Genomic DNA, 19,292 nt, shown 5'->3' on the forward strand with positions numbered 1-19,292 from the left:
TGAAGCAGAGCAAATAAGACTTCTGTGGTTCTCAGGGTTTCAAAAAAAAGGAGCTTCAATTATGTATTTTATGCTTACATTTTTACCAGATGCATCTTTAACTGCCCTTTTTATTCTTGAACACACTAATGAGCGCTGTCTGCTTCCATGCTATAATCTGAGAGAACATGCAACATCCTCCCCCCCACCCCCACCCCTCAGCATCCTGGCTCCGGTGATGGAGATGTCGATCAGTCAGTCCACTACCTTGGTCCAGACGGAAACTATTGGATGAAGAGGATCCATTCTACTGACTAGCGCCACCAGCAGGTTGACATTTTTGAGGCTTTTCGTGAAATAGCTTGTCAAATATTGGATGGATTGCCATAACATTTGGTACAAATATTCATGACTTTTGGAGATTCCCCCGATGCTTCGTGTAGCACAATCATCAGCTCAACAATCCAATTTGTCCAATACTGTAGACGTCCCCGTCAGACCCTCCGGTAGTTTGTGTTTCGTGCTAAGTAGCAGAATGCTAACACGCTAAACTAACATGATGAACATGGTTAATATCTATAGTTGCTAAAGAGAAGCATGTTTACTAATCGGTGCACACACAGTATGCAGTATTGTATTTTTGTGTAACCAGAATCCTGCTTGATCAACAACAAAGGGAAAGAGGATATTTAATTTACTTTTCCTCCACAGCAGGATGACTTATCAGGTTATGGTTCAGCTCTAAAGACATATTGCTCACCACGAAATCACATGTTGGCAAGGAAGCGAAACCAAAAACAAATTTTTTTTTGCACCACATAATTATTTGCATAACTAGTGATCTTAGTGCTTTTTAACACTGCTTATTAGCGACCAACTTCTTAGTTTTAAATACAGTATTTTAATCCTCTGTCTTGGTGCACATTCAACGTTTTGGAGCATGATGTTGATTCCCAGACCAGACCCCATTAGTGACGTCGCCCGTCACTTTTGACCTCCAATGAAGGTGGTGAGATAATTTCGCTCCGGCATTTGGCAACTCTTTGATGATGCAACTTCCAACATGGATCAAATTGTCGATAATGATTTTCTAATGTACTGTGAAAATGGGAACCACATTGTTCTGTGGTTCCCATTTGACTGCCGTTCTCTCTTTGTAGCACTGATGTTATGTTGTTATTGTTTACAGTGGAGAGAGCTGGACAACTGAGATCTCTGCTCTGGTCGGTCATTGAGCAAAATGAAAGGACACTGCGGGCAGTAATCAGACATGAGCACAACGCCGACCATTGACACACTCCTGTGGGTTTCTGCCTGTCCTTACCTGTGAATCTTTTTGAAAAGAAGTCAGGAAAAAGGAAAATAGTGCGTTTTTGTTATGATATTGAACAGTGACTGTCTCGTCAGAATTTCAGCAACACATTCCTTCTGTTCATGTTTATTTACAGACTGTGCCGCAGTTATTCGCCATTTTTTCTAGATAAAGAAATGTGTGTCTTGGGGTAGAACCCGCATATCATTTATAACGAATTAACTAAAGGGAAAAAATCAACTACATTTAAAATCAACCTTACAAAGGAGCTAGTTTTTGATAATTTTGCTGATTAAGTAAATGTTGTAATATTTACCCGCTTCATTTCCCGTCTGCTACGTTTAATGCACATTAGATTGATTCAGAAAGGGAGCACAGCATTTATCTGGATTTATCTGCTCAGCCATTTTTGTTTTGTCAAAGTCCAGTCTTTATCACCATCCCTGGAATGATGGAGATCAGTTATTGCATACATGTACTGTAAAAATAATGATTATTGTAGTAGCCCAGATTCGTTAACACTAACTGTCATTATGCATCTTTGTCAACATTTTTCCAACAGCGATGACTGAGAATTGTCGTCTGTTCAGCTTTTGCAAGTGCCTCTTGTTGTGGAGAACAACCAATTTGTCCCCAAGTCTGACTGTAGACCCCCAGAGAGTAGTGACTAGAGACGGAGTTAGAAAAGCAAGAAAAGAAACATGATCCGCGTGGAGAGATTGGAAATGACTGTTCCCGCATTTTAGCACTAATAATACTTGTAATAAACTTTAAAGCAAGATTATTTAACTTTTGCTGCAGCGTCCAAAAGGAAGTCACAGGGAGTGACAGATTAAACAACATCTACCTGAAGTTTACTGTCACATGATAACGTTAGCACTTGTAAGCTAGTGGTCAGTAAGACTATAACAGCAAAAGCTCTGTGAGTCAGACTGCATTTTATTGCTTATCAATTCAACTTTTCATTTCTAAATGTAAGATTGTGTGATTTTCAGAACATCTGTATAGGGGGTTGTTTGGAGCAGCCCCTGACCCAAGACTCTGCTGTTCAGCTATCTATAAATATACTGTAGCCTGATTTAAAGTGTCAGTCAATTTAACCTCAATGGAATTTACTGTATGTCTGACTTTACTGAGAACCAAAAAGGTCTCTTTAAACTAGTCCAAAAAGTTATCCTGATCATTTATTAAACCTTCTTGGAACAGGCCCAACAGATGAATCTGATGATTACAGTCTCTCATCAACCCATATGTTGATGTTTTTTTTCTGGCTTGTGAGAGTCCAGGTTGGGGATTATGTGAAAAGGGTCAATTGTAGGCCGCAAACTACGAGCCGTTTGATTGATAGAACAGTCAAGTCGTTCATAAGTTCCCGTATAGTTCAAGTGAGTCTAGACAGACACCCGTTTGGCCCTTTTTGAATGGTAATTATCTTTTCTGAGAAATGGAGATAGCATGTGACAAAGGTCAGAATGAAACAGAATCTAAGTTGGAGGGAAGAAAAGTTAAAATCACACATGAAAGAGAAGGAAACCGTGGCCCAAACGTACAACACTGCATGGTCAGGAGGAGCGGTGCTGAATGTGTGTGTAGCCCCACAGACGTGCTGCGACGTTTGCATCTGAGGCTGGAGTTTATGAGGTTTTCTCCACAAAAGGAGCTGCTGCATTCTTTTTTCATGATCCCTGTTCTGCACAGCACGCTACGATGTCGCTCATATATGCCTGCACCCTTTCCAAACATCATTGTTCTTTTAAGAGGAAAGATTCAGCTTTCAACACACTGTATATATTTCATTATGTCACCATCATGGTAGTTTTAGAATGTCGTCACAGAGGTTATGTATGTGTAAAGTCTGAAATACAGAGGCCTGTGTAACTGTGGCTACATGTACAGATGGCTCTACTGCCATCTTTTACTGCTCTCCAGACAAATCGCTACATCCAATTAGATTAATTTGAGCATGACATCCAGCAGGCATTTTCTACCCCCTGCTTCACTCTGCTTCTTACATTAGGGGGACCGAGATGAGAGAAAAACACATTATTAACAACATTGACACCTTGTGGTCAGTTAACTCCAAGACGACCCCAAATCTCATCAGCCACGTATCAGATCAAAAGCACTCAGGAAGACATGCAATGCAGAACAAATGATGTTAACCTCAAAGTAAGGGACGACCCTTATTTAGTCTTCATTTATTCCGAGGCTCCTGCTGGGAGGAACAATTACTGCACAGGTCGTCCTCTGAATTCATAATCACGGGAGCCACCACGCCGACTGCCGAGGATGTCAGAAACTCACACATCCAAGGAAATGTATCACGTTTTTTAATGAAATATTACTTATTTCCACAAATTGTAAGAAAGTTGAACATTCTCATTACATTTACAAATTTGTCAATCATGATATTTAATATAACGTGTTACTTTTGGAAAGCCTAATAGACGATAACAACATTTTTTTCCCCCCAGTTAAATCAGTTCATCTTGTTTGTCTTTTACAAAAGGGGATCCCACTGGAATCAAGTTGTATTCTACACCCCCGCATCTTCACCGGTCCCTCCTGGCCCACTTGTAGTCCACGTTGTAATTATAAACAGGCTATTTAAATTACCAGCATCAACTAATTATTTGTCATGCACAAAAAGTGTCCAAAACATGTCACTAGGTTTTGTGATAAATGCAGCCTGCATGTAATTGAGAAGATAAAAGCTCTGGGCTCTATTCGGTCGAACGTCCATGAATGCCGAGGAGTTTCTCCCCCCATTGCAAACAGCATTCTTATGATAATGGAATAATGCTGGTGCTTTAGTTAATTGTGCATAGGCGATAGTGGTGGGCACCTTTTGTTGTGAGCTCTCATGAGCCCAAAGGAAAGAGCTGGCAGGGATTATAACTCTTATAGAACTTCTCAAATCCCCCCACTTTCTACTCACTTTGCATTCAATGAGTTGAGTGTTTTTCTTTATTGGAAATTAGACTTGTAGGATGTATTCAGGATAGGTAGAGCATGTTTGTATTATTTTACACATGTCAAAATCTGCCTAACCTGGTGGCTGGATAAAATATATATTTTTTTATGAGTAGCTCAAGATGTTGAAGAAAGATCTTTTACAACAGGTGAAACACATCAATTTGTTCACAATGGGTCCAAATCAAAATGTCCTTCTTGTTCTGGTTAAAGTAGCTGCTTTGTTTAAGCGGAACACTTTTCTTAACTATACTCTAATTCAATCTCGAACCGTAAAGTTCCAATTACAGTTTAATGGGTTTGTGTACTGTGTTTACCGTTAGCATCTTGAGTTCACTTAGATAATGCAGTTTGTTCATTCAAATGAGTTTGACTCTCTTGCTCATTGGTTGGTTTGAACACATCTTACCTCAGATCCCGCAAACAGCTTGAGGAAAGCCTGCTGTCCTCGATCACTAATGATAAGTGCATACCATTGAGGTACTAAATCAAAAAGCATAGCATTATATACAAATATACTAAAAAGTTAATAACCCTTACTATAAAAGAAATACCATTGAAAATAATCTGGTATTTATTAACGGTCATAGTGGTTTTGTTTGGATTCACGCCATCAAGACTTTTAAAATACTGCACAACTATACTTGACTTAGTACATTATACCTTATGTCATTCTTCTACTACACTATAGGCCTAGTACTATACTTTCTGATTTTACTAAAACACAGTAAGTTGCATAACTTCCACAGTATGATATACATAGTGGTAGGCTAAAGTACTCCAATGGTTAACACAACTTTTTGTTTCTACAAACTATGCTACACAGTGAACTCCCATGTATGATGGATCTAGACTATAATGCTTTTGTTAAAGTACTATTACCGTGTACAATTATATTACTCTGTTGTATCACCATTCAGCACTATGATACTTAAGTAAATATTTAGTAGGCCTACTTGTGTAACAATTTATATTACTCTCAGTGGCCTAATTATTTAGTTTTAGTTTACTAACAGTAGTCCATGAGATGCCATGTTTTGAGGGAAATGACATATTGCTTCTATAAAAGTGTGGTAACACAGCTAATACTATTAAGGTTGTATAAGTCATATTATTTGACCGCAGTCTTCTGTTCACTCCATATGTTTCCCTTTCCTACAAAACTTTCATCAAGTCACTGCAAATACTGCTTATACCCCTTCATCCTTATCTCCATCACCAGCCCAGAATAACCTCACCACACCTGCATAAACTCAGCTGAACCATCTTTTACCTAAATGTTACATGTACAATGTTTGAGCCAGCTGCCCCTAATTATTCTCATTAAAAAGTACACCTGTTGGTTAGTCAATACATTAGCTAGCTAACTTTAGCTCAATATTTTGGTTCCAATGGAGCTTTTTTTTTACTTTTGAAAGTGAATTAGTATTCAGCTAAGTTGCTGTCAAAGTTGTGCATCTCTTGGACATATTTTAAATGTCCTTTATCTTTCTGCAAACAAGAAGTGAGGCAAACGACATAACATAAACCTTTCTGTTCAGTCACCTGGAAACAAGGTAAGGCAATTGGTGTTTTAGGCATGGTATTACATTTAGTTTAGTGTCCACAATTACTGGAATGAGATTACAAAGTATAGTTATTATATCTTAAAAACATTGATAAAAGGCAGTGCCACCTCTCAGTGTAAAAACAACATCGCTTTGTTACGTTTGTAGCTGTTGCTTGGCTCTTGAACTTAAGCTAGCTGACGTTAGCTTTGGTGTGAAATGGCTCTAAGGTGATTTTAATTACAGCGAAAATATCCCAAAACACCTGTCATTTTATTCATCTAAACACCACTAAACATCATCGTGGTTTGGGTTTTCTGGGGTCGGTTATACGAAAGGGAAAGTCATGAGGGAGTGAGGCTAAACAGTGACCGTTATCCGACATAAATAACTTAAGTTAGCTCACGTTACAACTAACGTTACTTCTGCTACTGCTAAATGAATGTAGCTAGCTTTACATTAGCAGCATGGCTATCCGTGACTCGTTACTATAGTTAGCGTTAGCTCAGAATCCACTTAGGTTTATTAATATTACGGTCTCGAGTTGTGTGTTAGGCATACTTTAAAAACAAATAGTCAATAACAGTTAATGGTATTCTCAATTGGCCAAAAATGAGTGTGTTTGGTTTAACTATTGATAGACTCAGTGGCGATGTTATTTGTATTGGCTTAGAGACAAAAACAACAACAACTGGAATCAGTATTGTGATTAATTTAGCTGCAAAGGTTTTGTCAAGGGCCTCGTGGAAGGTCTGCAGAGAACACTAATGAGGGATAGTTCATCAACAGCTGCTTCCACATCAAGTGGACAGGACGTTCAAATATCATATTTCAATATTGAATGTGTCCTTTGCTCGTGAATGATGTTTTGGAGATAATAGTGATGCCCTGGACTATACAATATACCAAATGTGTCGGCCTATATTTTTTACGTGTAGATGCCATTTACTTTTGCCCACAAAGTTCTGAACGTCACTTTTGGTCGATGCATCTAATTGTTACTCTGGCGAATGAGTATTTATTTAATTGGTGATTTAAAGTATTTCAGCTTTTGTAGCCTATGAAGTTTTGGGAAGGGTGTATCCACCCCGGTGTTATCTTTGCGTCTGCGTCGTGGACTCTTGTGGAGAGCTCTGTGTCCTCAAAGGTTGCGCGTTTGGGGGGCGAGGGGGGACAAATCGGCGCTACAACCGTGGCCTTTGATTAAAACCTTGAAAATACTTGAACTTTTCTCAATTGAAAGATGTCAAACCCTTCCTTTCTTCGCAGTGTCGCCCTGAAGTACCGACATTTCTAGCTGGAATTGGACGTAGAGGGTGCACCTTTGCGCAGAGACCGGTTTCAATGCTGAGAGGCTCCTCTGGGTGCACAAAGACAGCGGCTCGCAGACGAACTTGTTCAGAGTGAACCGGGGACGCTGGGAGGCGAAATAAACAAACCTCCGGACACGAAGTAGCCGCGACCGCGTAGTTTCACCTCGTCAAACACACGATCCCACCACCCATCCAACGTTCACAAGGTAAGGACTTGTTTTGAATACGTTTCAGCGGGACTAGAGGGCTGCGGAGCGGGTTAAACCTCCTTCGCGTTGGCTTCCCGAGCGTGGTTGTTTTTGCAGAAAATGGCGTCATCGCCCTCTTGTTTCTGCCTGGCCGCGGCGGGGAGAGGGATAGTTTCGGAGACTTGTAGCAGCCTTTACACGTCGCGTTTACCCCCTCAAAGATGAAATCACCTACTGCAGTGTGTTATATTCAACAGTAAACCGTCAAAACGCGAGATAGTTGGTGGTTTCGCTCGGTAGAAGGACGCGCAAAGATGGAAGGGTCACCGGTCCTGTGCGCCAAGCTGCTTCTTGGAAAAGGTGGCACGGAGCCGCAAAACGCAGCGTTTTATATTCCTAATAACGCCATCCTCGCCGGCTCCAGGCTCACTCACATGACCACGGGTGCTTTGGTGTTAATACCAGGGTGGCGATGGACGTCTTTGTGGGAGCACTGCACCTTGTCTTTGTGTGTATTTTATTCGGGTTAGCTCATTTTTACGCCGCACTCCCCTGCCATGCTGCAATCCGTACGAGGGGCCTCACTGTTACGGCTCGAAAGCTACATTTTGTACTTGGCTTTTCCTTTGATCAAGTCAAGCTGTCCCATTGTGGCTCAAAATAGTGGTTTTTAAGCGGACAATATAACCGTGTAAAAAGAGATTTTCGGGAATAATGGGGGCGATGCAAATCGTGCCATGAGAATGGCGACTGCCCTGCGCTCTGGTTCGCTGCCCGCCAGACGAGGACAGCCTGAATGAGATAAAAAAATAAAAGTATTTTGGACGAATCACATAGTTTGCACAAAACTGGGGAAGTCCGGCGCTGCGCAATGATTGTGCTCGCTGCTTTTGCGCAGGGCACAGTGGCAGCAGCTGCTGTAACCGCCGCCACCATTTCGCCGCGATATTTGTGTGTGTGTGTGTGTGTGTGTGTGTGTGTGTGTGTGTGTGTGCGCGCGTGTTGGCCAACCTTTTGTAAATAGTTGGGGACTCTTGGATAAAAGAGCACAATAGTATTCATGCGGGCCCTTTATGGCCTGTGAATGCGGTCCTAAGTCCCACACCGGCTGTCCTGTCGTCCCCCGTCAGCTACGTGCATGCGTCCTAGCACTGGCCACACATCCACCATAGCGAGGCCACTCGGTTCCCCGTGTGTACGCTCCGCTTGGTTCCTCCTGTGACCTAAAGTCGAGGGCCGATCGCGTGCCGAGTGTCACGGCGCGGGCCATCGCGATCAAACCGAAACAATCCGACAAAACATCAGCCGGGGAGGCTGCACATCGCTCGACCCGAGCACATTTTTATTAAGTTTCCTGAGTTATGCAACCGCATCCCCGTAGAGCGAACCGCTCATCCGCCTTTATTTACCCGTTACCCACCACCGGATGGATGTTCGTGTGTAATATCTCGTGATTTGGACTAGTCCCCGCGGCGGCGACGCGGAATTACGAAGATATGTCATTTGCAAATCACCCAGTGCCATTTGCGTCACAGCCCGCGGCCTCGCACGCCCATGGGGGGCGATGGAGTTGCAAATGGAGACCGTGTGTGTGTGTGTGTGCGTGTGCTGACGCTGCCCCAGCTGAAAGGAAACCAATAGACACAGACCCGGGCGGCAACGATCGCCGTGCGCTTCCACTCTCCAATTGTGCTCCGATTTGGGATTCTGTGTTAACGCGGAAGATCGCGCGGTTTCCTCGGGATGGTTACGTTTCCTCGCCCTGCCCGCGATGCGTAAGTGGATGCGTACACACGCTGGCTAAACCCGCTACAGTTGAGTATATCCGCCCGGCTCTCCCTCATGGCGCTCGGTGCATGTGGCTATCGTGGAGTCGCTCGAGTGTGGATAAACGTCTTTCCGCTGGACCGTGATGTGACCGTAAAACCTTCACTAACAGCGCAGAGAATACGGCTGGATTACGTCTCGGACACTGGAAAGTCGTTGTTGTTGCATCCACAGCGCGCCACGCGTTACTCGTATGGAGATGAGCAGGGCGTTTATATCCAGGGACGTTTTATTTGTTGCTGTTGCGCTTTTGGGCACTGCGCATGGTTTCATCCACCACAGCTCAGAGAACTTACTCACGAGGCAGAAAGTCCCGAAATTCTCAGAACTACAAAGAGCAGATTCAGCCAGCAAGCACAACATGTATAGGGTTATGTTGAGGGGAAAGATGTTATTCATATATGATCAGTTGTACCGGTTGGTTGGTAACACTCACACTTCTTGATATAAAGCATTCTATGGTAAGCATTCAAATATATTATCTGGCTTTAAGAGAATATGACTGAACTGTTTGAATATGTTAAACTGCAGTATTTTAATCTGTGCAATTTCATTTAATTGGACCTTATTGTAATCTTGCCTAATGCTGTTGTATGTGGCTCAGCTATATATTTGCATCTAGGTGACAGTATCCACTTCCTGTGCTTTGATAAAAAAGTCTGAAGATTCAGTCAGGCAGTGTCTCCACTAATGTTCCAGGTGCAGTTAAAACCAAATCAAGGAATACAGATTAATACCCACACCTTGAAAATATCTTCTCAAAGGTAGAGATTCATATAAAACAATCTATGATAATGTACGGCTCAATTCAAGGTTCATTGGTGCAACTTGGAGCCTGCATGTGGCTGTTATTTTAGGATATGATTGTTTGATGAAACTTGATTTGCATTGCACATTGACAGAGAACCTGGCTCAGACTAAATTCAAATGTAGAGATGGCTCTACTGTACATGTGTTGACAAGTTATTTAATCAGTTCGTACTTCTGACACAGCAAAGATGGCCAGTCTAACCTTGAGGAGGAGTATGAATGGGTAACTAGGACATGAGTGGAGATAACAAAGTAGGTTATAAGGAACACAAATATAATGGAAAGACAGATTGGCCCGAAGTTACCAGCACTGGCCTCTATATTTTAAATACTTTTATATATGTTGCTCCATATTTACAATGTTGTTAGCGTTCTTTTGACCTCAGCTGGCCTCCGGTCACCTCATGAGACTCGTGGGTTTTTAGTAACCTGAGTTTGTCCTCGTCTCTCTCTCCTGATGAAAGTTTCCCAGGTACCATCGCTTTGTACCAGAGCGGCTGCTGACTGCAACAGTTCAATGATGTCACCGCATGATTCAGTCAGTGTAATGATGTATTGTTGTGTTCACGTCACTGAGTCATCTCATCAAACCAGTGTGCTAAGTTAAGTCGGTCAACAAACCCATTAACCTGCCGCTCATGGAGGTAAACAGAGGGGACGGACGTTAAGGTGTCCAGCCAGTCAATAAGGAAGTCAACTACTGTATGTTATCTGTCAGTCAGCACGCTGCCGTCATACTCTTTGATGGTTAGGGTTAGTACAGTGAGAGATTTCCAGTCGCTCGCTTTTTCAAAATAATCTTTGTACATCACAGTAAATCAAGCTGATGGAGCTTATTGCAGACCTCAGAACAGCTTATGTTTCAATCTGTTTCAACTTCGTTGAGCACTTCATTTTTGTAGATACTGAAAGTTGCTCTTTTGGAGGCTGAATTGGTGTTTGTATAATCTTGGTGTATGCATCACACACACCTCTGCATATGTGTGGGTGTGTATGTGCACCACCACAGGTAATTCTCTATTTGCAAAAGAAATCTGTGCAGAGAACGATTTGTCGCCACAGTGATTATTATTTGTGAGTTCTCCAAATACAGTGGTGTGATATTCCCACACTCGCAATATCGCGCACAACTGGTGTGTGTGTTTGCACATGAGATCACGTGTTGTTGTTGTGTTAATGTTGTCACATGGGACATTACCGTCACCCGCAGTACGATTAGACAAATACAGGGTGACCACTTCCTGAAGTCAGTGGCATTTTATTTATGTTTAATGTATTTTTACAATTGTCAAGTGCATCAGTCAGCTCAGTTCAGCATGTCTAGCATCCTCAGGTGCTATTTGACACACGCGGTAAACTACAACCAGCCAGACTCACCGGGTGAGGATAAAGTCTTGTTGGAGGACTCGGATAGTGATACCTCGGGAAAACATGTGGTGGTCGTTCAGCTTTCAGAACATATGCCATCTATCTTTTATATATACGTTGTTGTTTTTGTCAAGTCTAACTTGATACGCCGACAATGAAAAGGCGACCCGAGTACAGCAGCGTCATCATATCCTAGATTTCCAACTTTAGGAGAACCAGAAGTAAACAGAACACGGACTGTACCATTCAGTAATACGATGCGCGGGGGAACTCTGTCAGCAGGCCGCACAGTCGTTCACATCCTACCTCGTGGTCAGGTGGTGCTGCTGGTGCGTCTGCCAGTAATCAGCATCACGTCAGTGAGTGTTGTGTTGTCCCTCCATTAGGAGGAAGTCCCGTCAGACCACCGCCACGCTGCCATCGGAAATAACTAGGAGGAGGCAGCGGTGATTGCAGGCAATCTATTGGCTCTCGATCCACACAAACATGTAAAGCAAACATGCATAAAAGCATACAGTATATGTATATATATATATTATGCACCCTCTTACATGATGAAACATGACAGGCTCATGGTTCCTTGAGGCTCCAGAGAGGAGGAAGTTGTGCTGTTCCGAATTTCCTCCTAAAATAAGAGGCGTTCCCAAAAGGGAAGCGCTTTGACAAATTGATTTCTGGTTGGCATAAATAAAATTCATTCTGGATTATCAGTGGAGATGGAATTTAAACATATTTGCTCATGAAGTATGTGACATTGGAGAAGATGTCATCGGGTGTATTTGTGAACTACTGAGCTCAGGAAGTAGCGTTGTTGCTAAGAAGGCTCAGTGTGTGAAAATAAACTTGTTTGGACGATCAAATATTTAAATTGGGAAATTATAGATTGAATTCAGCCATGAAGCCGGGTCAGTTACCAGGCTGTTCAGGGTGATAGCTGTGTATCGCTGAGAAGAGGATGATGCCTCATTGTTTAGCCTTAAATAATTAGTTTTTAGGATCGTCAGTCTCAGATGTTTTTATTTTATTGCCTCAGGCATTCAGTCACATCTCGCCCATTAATTTCATACAGGCTCATATTATTCATCTTTTAGCCATTGTTCCCGTGTTACCTTGCTCATCAACAGTTGTCCATCAAGTACTACAAAGGGGAGGAAGGAAGGTTAATTTTCAAATAAAATCAGCTGTTTTCATTGATCTCTATGAAGTTGGTCTCTCAGCTCGTGTAGAACAGCGAAGTATTTTCTTCCTCATATTTCCACAGCACATCCGTTGACATCCAGAACAATGTATTTCTTTCTGCCGCTGTTGTTTGGATGTGTTTGATTCCTAAAAGTCAAAGGTCAGGACATCAATAGTCACTGCTTTCCAAGTATTCCACACCTAATCAACAGTATACGTTTGGAGCGGAATAAGATGGATGTTCAACGTTACAGAAATAGAATTACATTACATTACAGTCATTTAGCAGACGCTTTTATCCAAAGCGACTTACAATTCAGATTCTATCACAGAATAAATCATTAGAAAGCATCCCGTCTGAAGTGTTCGGCAGAGTGAGGGGCTGCACTGTGGATGAACACCATCCTGGGTTTGAGCCCGGGACCCCTTGGATCTCATTATCTGAGTCCGAACAGGAGTCACCACTTCACAACCACGGCTGTCTGTTGCTACGGAAACCGGAGAGTCCCTCGTGTTAGTGTGCGAGCGTATTATCGGCGCATTTGTGTGTCTAAATGTGTTTGCTCTGAACCTTTTGTAGCACATATAGTCTCTCTGGAAGGGTTGTGTATGTGGTCAGACGGTTGTCCACGCTGGGCTTTTTAAGCCCCGATCAGCACCTGTCAGGTTTTTATGAAACACCTTCTCAGCAAAGTAATTAGACGGTTGGTCTTGGGTTGGGATTTGCAACCTTCTTGGTGCCATTGCACAATTAAATAAGACTCCCAATAAGTATCCCAGGACAATCACAGCAGTTGATTACCGTGTAAAAGGGCACCGTGGATGTAAACAAAAGCACTCTTTTGACATTTCTTATTCTGTCACATTTGTTCTTAAATGGCATGTACAAGTGATTTAAGAGAATCTGTGGCATTCACCAATTTCTCCGCATTCTCTGAATGTTCTCTTCGGCATGAAGCTGTGCAGCCAAGTGCAGAAGATGTGTATTTTCTTCACAAGGGAAACACACTTGTCTGACTTTAAACACCTCAACCTGAGTGAATTTAGAGTTTGATTCTGAAATTCTAATTAATTTAAAATATTTATACCAATGACCCGAGATACTTGCATTGGAGCAGTAACTCTTCCTTTCACTGCTGGGTAATGTTTTTGATTTATGATAATGACCAAATCTCATAAGTTCACACTGAGTCATGAACAGGTGACCAGTTTGTTCAGGACAGTTTGGTGAACACGAGTTGGAACGCTCCTATGAGCAAAACTCACAGGAACACGTGAGAGAGGTTTAGGCTGAGAAGTCAAACACTATCTTGCACGAGGCTTATTGATTTCTGTCAAAGACCAGTTCTATTGATGCATAGAGGTCTTCATTTTCAACTCATCTGATCTGTGATCATTATGTATCTCTAGTACCTGCTCATGAGTTTGACAGGGTGCTGGATTGTATCTCAGCACGCTTTAGGTCAGGGGTGTCCAAACTTTTTTCAAAGAGGGCCAGATTTGATCATGTGAAAATGCCCAAGGGCCAACAGTCCCTGCTGACATTATTTTGAACAATACAAGTAGCCTATACATACATTGTTATTTAATCATTTTATTTTCAATGACAGCAAATAGCAATGTAACCAAATGTAAGCAGCTATAATCACTATTTTTAAGTGATTAGTGACTCGTCTAAAACATTTAAAAAAGGAATAACTTCAATAGAATCATTCTATACACTGTAGCTTCTTTACATTCTATTAGAATGTAAAGAAGTTACATTCTGATACAATGTAACTTATTTATATTCTATTACAATGTAAAGAAGTTACATTGTTGCCTTTTCTTTTCTTTTTTTCCCACAAGAACGTAATTTTGTCAGGTTGATAAAAAAATGTCACTTTACTTCCTGACATTGTTATTTTACCACAGGGGTGTCCAAACTTTTTCAAAGAGGGCCAGATTTGATAATGTGAAAATGCCCAAGGGTCAACAGTCCCTGCTGACATTATTTTAAACAATACAAGTAGCCTATACATACATTGTTATTTAATCATTTTGTTTTCAATGACAGCAAATAGCAATGTAACCAAATGTAAGCATTCATGTGTGACCACATCTCAACAACTATTCTGCCTTTCTTTCACATCTTGAAAGTCAGATAACACAAAGAACAAGCCATCTAAAAGCTAATTACATAGAAACCGATCAATGTTCTCACCTCAAGACAATCTTAAATATGACTTAGTGAGGGTAATGAAAAGTTGTCTCACATTTAAGTTCAACACACATGAAACAGGCTCACGAAAAAAATCAAGTTGTCTCTTAGTATCTGATGATAGCTCTTCAGTGTTACGAGCCAGGCAAACATTAGCAAACTCTGTCTTCTTCTCAGGGCAATTATGTTTTCTGCTATTTTCATAACACAGTCTTTGATAAACTCACCTTCCGTAAAAGGTTTGTCATGTTTAGCAATTACCATGGCCACTTGGTAGCTTACTTTGATGATGTTTTCATGTGAAAAGGACCGCTGCTGTGAGGCCAAGTTATCTTGGAGTTGCTTCACTTTTCTAGCTCGGTCGCTCTCTGATAGCTTGTTGTAGCATTAGCATGTTTGGTGTCGTAGTGTCTCTTTACATTATATTCCTTAAACAAGGCAACAGTCTCATGACAAATTAGGCAGACACAGTTGTTTCGGTTTTCGGTGAAAAAAATATTGCGATCTCCATCTCTCCTGGAAGCGGCGGCCCTCATTATCGACTTTCCTTTTTTTACTTGCCGTAACATGACAGTTCAAGGGTCAGAGCCAATTTCAAACAGCCAGACAGTTACAGAGTGGTGCTGCCACCATGAGGTAAAAAGAGGAATTGCATGTTGAATTTTTATGATTTATTCATTCCGTTTTGACTGTGCTGGCGGGCCATAAATAATGCATTTTAAGACAGAAGGTGCGGGTCATATAAAATCTGACCTCGGGCCGTGATTGGCCCGCGGGCCGGACTTTGGACATGCCTGCTTTAGGTGAACCGCTGATCAACACCATCAACAGGTCATCAGGGGCCACAGGGCTAACAGGCTAACAGGCTAACACATGAGAGCATCGATTCCACTGAAGCTCACAATTTAAGCTAAGTGTTCAGCAGAGCTCCATGTCTTTAGACAGTGGACATGAGACATGAGGAGAGCATGCAGACCCCTCAGAGATCTACCGAGGTAGATCTTTGCTGTGAGAGGAGAGGGCTAACCGAGGGATGAGTCCACTCCAAAGTCTTATTCCAACTCAAATGGTCTGTTATTTCTGTTAGATGAGGAAGTAAAACCTTTCCTGACTTCAGTGGTCGGTAGGGTCGACACACTTAATTTCCCATTATAGCTAATGGCTAGTGTTAATCTCCCTCCCTGATATAAATAGAACCTGGAAAGGCGCATAATGCATTAATATCCCTCCTCTTCATTTTTCTAGAATTTGAATTATTTTGATCTAATGGTTCCTCTTAAATTAATTGTGTCTAGATTTCAGTTAAACCTCAAACACATCCTCCACCTGTAGCATCTCTCCGGTGTCTTCACCTTATAGTTTGATGCAACTGTGGTTTGTGGTGCTCGGCGTCAGATCCTGCCACACTTTATGTAGAATATAATCTACTGAATGTAGTGCGCAACAAGCCAAGAGCTACGTTCATCCCCCACATTTGTTTTGAACGTTCCACTGTCTGCTCTCCACGCGATGCTCTGCTCCAACTGTGTGCGTCTCCATCACTGCAAGTAGCCGCTGCTGTTATTTTATTGCACCGTTCTTAATTAGTCTTTCACTTTACGCTTTTTTTCTAAATTCAGGGACAAACTACACGCTTTGAGTGGTTTTAATTCTGTGCATAAACTCTTCCTAATCACACGATGCCTCTTTATTCAGGAGCGTACCTGTGTACATGAGTTACACAGCTGTTACCTTGCAAAGTGTTTCATTTCCCATCACAAGGCAATACGAGCGATCTGTCCGTCTGTCTTTTCATGCACGCGGTGTCTTTGTGTTGGCAGCGTTCTGGAAGATAATTTGTTCATCTGACCTGCTCCTCTTTGCTTCACCAAGCAGAGCCCCATGTACTGACTGTGCACGTGTTATTGAAACAGTTCAGCTGTATTGTAGTGAGACATACGTTGGGGGTAACCCCCTCTGTGGCCCCTTGCCTGTGTTCCCATGTTCTCTCTCTGTCTCGTCTTTTTGGAGTCATCAGCAGACTACAAAACTTTTAGAAAAAAACATTTGAAGTGTGCTCTTTGTCTCCCTCTGCTGGAGATCAGGCGGGACTACAAATAGACCCGAGTGGAGGCCTGCCTGTGCAGAAGACGTTTGGCTGTATCGTGGTGTGTCAGTGTGTCTTCACTGTAGGCTGCACGCGCTCCAGTTCACTTTGTAATCTAAGTTTCCCCATAGTTGGAAAACGAGATATTATCAAAGATCAGTGCTTCCCTGATATTCTGCACAGTTGTTTGTTGTCTTGCTTCTCTGCTTATTCCAGATGTCCATAAGTTTAGGACACCTGTGGTGTTTATACACAAACTGCATGAAGCACCTCTCTCTCTTTCAGTTATCAGTTGGTCCGCTGACCCTGGTGACAGATAATGATGGCCGTGTGCCGCTCAGCATGACGTCGTGCTACTAAATCATGTTGAACTAGTGCAGTGTCAGGTGCATGTGGCTGTCAGACCAAGCTGTTGTAACATAGACAGCCATTAGAGGGCAGCATCAAACACTACATCACCGGTGATGTTGTGCTAGAAATCGATTCTAATGAAGTCGGAGGTTAGGGTTCAATAGTGATACGTAATTATAATAAAGGGGGCTCATAGACTGCTTTACATATGAACACTGTCTTGAATGTGTTGCCCAGTAGACTCTACTGAGGATACAACATAATGAGAACATATATATAACTATAAATGTAAATATCCATCCTGACATTGGTTATATTCCTGAGTAATAAAGCAGAACTAAGGAGGCTATATGTTGACCCCAAATCCCAGCACATAATTCAGAAGCAGCAGAAGTGACTCATGTGCTTCATATATACATGTATGCATATTTATGCATGCTGGCTACAACAGTACTTGTTCGTATATTGGTTTTTAATGCAGATCCCCAATACAGGAATAGTGCTCCTAGCATTGTAAGGTCCCCTGGGACAAACCCAGATACCATTAGTGTTTGTTGGTAAAGCCAGAGTACTCCCTAGTGTGCCTCAAACACAGTAAGGGTGGGGGGGGGTGGGGGTGTAACATGGGTTTAATTGTCCTGTCAGCAATATGACAAGCAGCCTAATTAGCATTCTGGGTAACAATTACTGTGACCTTTTTAAAATACTTAATTATGTTCTTATGAGAGAGTTTTTTCTGATGCATTCTACATGTTTTCACACGACGTATCTGCACAGAAATGTGTCGTACAGTTGTGCAACAGAAGTGAAACGTTGTCGTTGATTCTAGGATTAAATCTACTTCGTTAACTTGTAAAATAGTTTGAACTGAAGGGGATCTGGTTGGTGCATCTGTGGATGTGAGAATATATCAAAGTAAAACACACCCTCAGTAAGCAGAGTATCTTTACTGCGTTGTGATACATAAGAATATATAATGACATGCTGCTCACTAACCTGCCAGGACTCTCACTTTGTGATGTCTTACAGATGTGTGAGAGGTTTGGCTCATTTACAATCAAAGTAACAATGTAGTATAACAATACTCCATTATAATAATGCAGAGTGGCTACTGTCGGTGATAAGCTATTGAATTATTGATGTATTAATATGTAAGCGGTACTTTAATGTTGTTGGTCAAGGTGGACTTATTTTGAACAACTTCATAAAATGGAAATACTCATGTAAAGTACAAGTACCTCAAAATGAGCTGTTCATGTACCGAGTTTCTTTTCACTAATAGTGTTAAGAGAATGAAGACATGTTAACATTTTCACTGCTTCTATAACCTGTGGGGCTCCAATAATGTTGTATATAACTACTGCTTTATCTTCTTGTCCTTACAATAATGCAACAGGTGCTCTGTGTGTAGTTGTACTGCAGATACACGTACATATGTACACACAGACAGGTAACGGCTAGCCATTTGGTGTTAATCTATACATAAGTGTATCTATTTCTATATTTTGAGAAGCTCAGGTATAGACATGAACAACTATTTCATATATGTTAGCCCTACACCCAGCAGCAGTAGTGCTTCATGAAGTGTGGATGTCCTTGGCTCATGTGGGTTGTTGTTGTTGCAGGCTGCAGCAGTGTGCTGGAGCAGAAGGCCCCTCTTGGAGACATGGTGAAGGTCCAGAAGTCCACCAGGAGGAAGAGCGCCCACTGTCTCCGCAGACTGGAGGTACTGGAAACAAACCCGACTACAATGCCTGGATGTTATTGTCTAGTGTCACTCCCTTCACTGTCAGCCTGTGGAAAACATACTTCCAACATGTACATGTCCGACTCGACCTCCCGGGTCATTAACCCTCAGCTCTGTATGCAAATACTTTTGTTTCTTTATTTATTCATGTCTTAATACTTTTTGTTGTTCTTAGGGGAATTACAGCATGCTCTGTTTATACCACAGCCTTTACCTCCACGAGGGGTTTACAGTTTGGGCTCAAACACCAGAGAATACGATGAAAGTCACAGTATTGAGATGCATCCACATACTCCCCTTCTAGGAAGCACCTCAGAGACAGCTGTTGCTCATTTAATGTAATGCACTTTGTTCAGAAAGGATTCATTACAGTCTGTCAGATAGTATTTGTTTCCAGGATCATAATGAAAAC

At 41.9% G+C, this 19,292-nt stretch overlaps 1 protein-coding gene across 1 annotated transcript in view; it reads left to right on the forward strand.

Annotated features, from left to right (window-relative positions):
* Nucleotides 1-7: 7 nt before the first annotated feature.
* The window catches only part of znf800b (zinc finger protein 800b), a 31,670-nt gene continuing 12,385 nt past the window's right edge, over nt 8-19,292 (forward strand). The window contains exons 1-2 of the mRNA XM_076111586.1: nt 8-7,330; nt 18,759-18,859. Coding sequence (XP_075967701.1) covers nt 18,800-18,859 — 60 coding nt within the window. The 5' untranslated portion in view covers nt 8-7,330; nt 18,759-18,799. The remainder of the gene's footprint in view (nt 7,331-18,758; nt 18,860-19,292) is intronic.

This window comes from Anarhichas minor, unplaced genomic scaffold (assembly GCF_050575085.1).
Source record: "Anarhichas minor isolate MPS153535 unplaced genomic scaffold, ASM5057508v1 ptg000045l, whole genome shotgun sequence".
In the NCBI taxonomy this organism is placed as follows: Eukaryota; Metazoa; Chordata; class Actinopteri; order Perciformes; family Anarhichadidae; genus Anarhichas; species Anarhichas minor.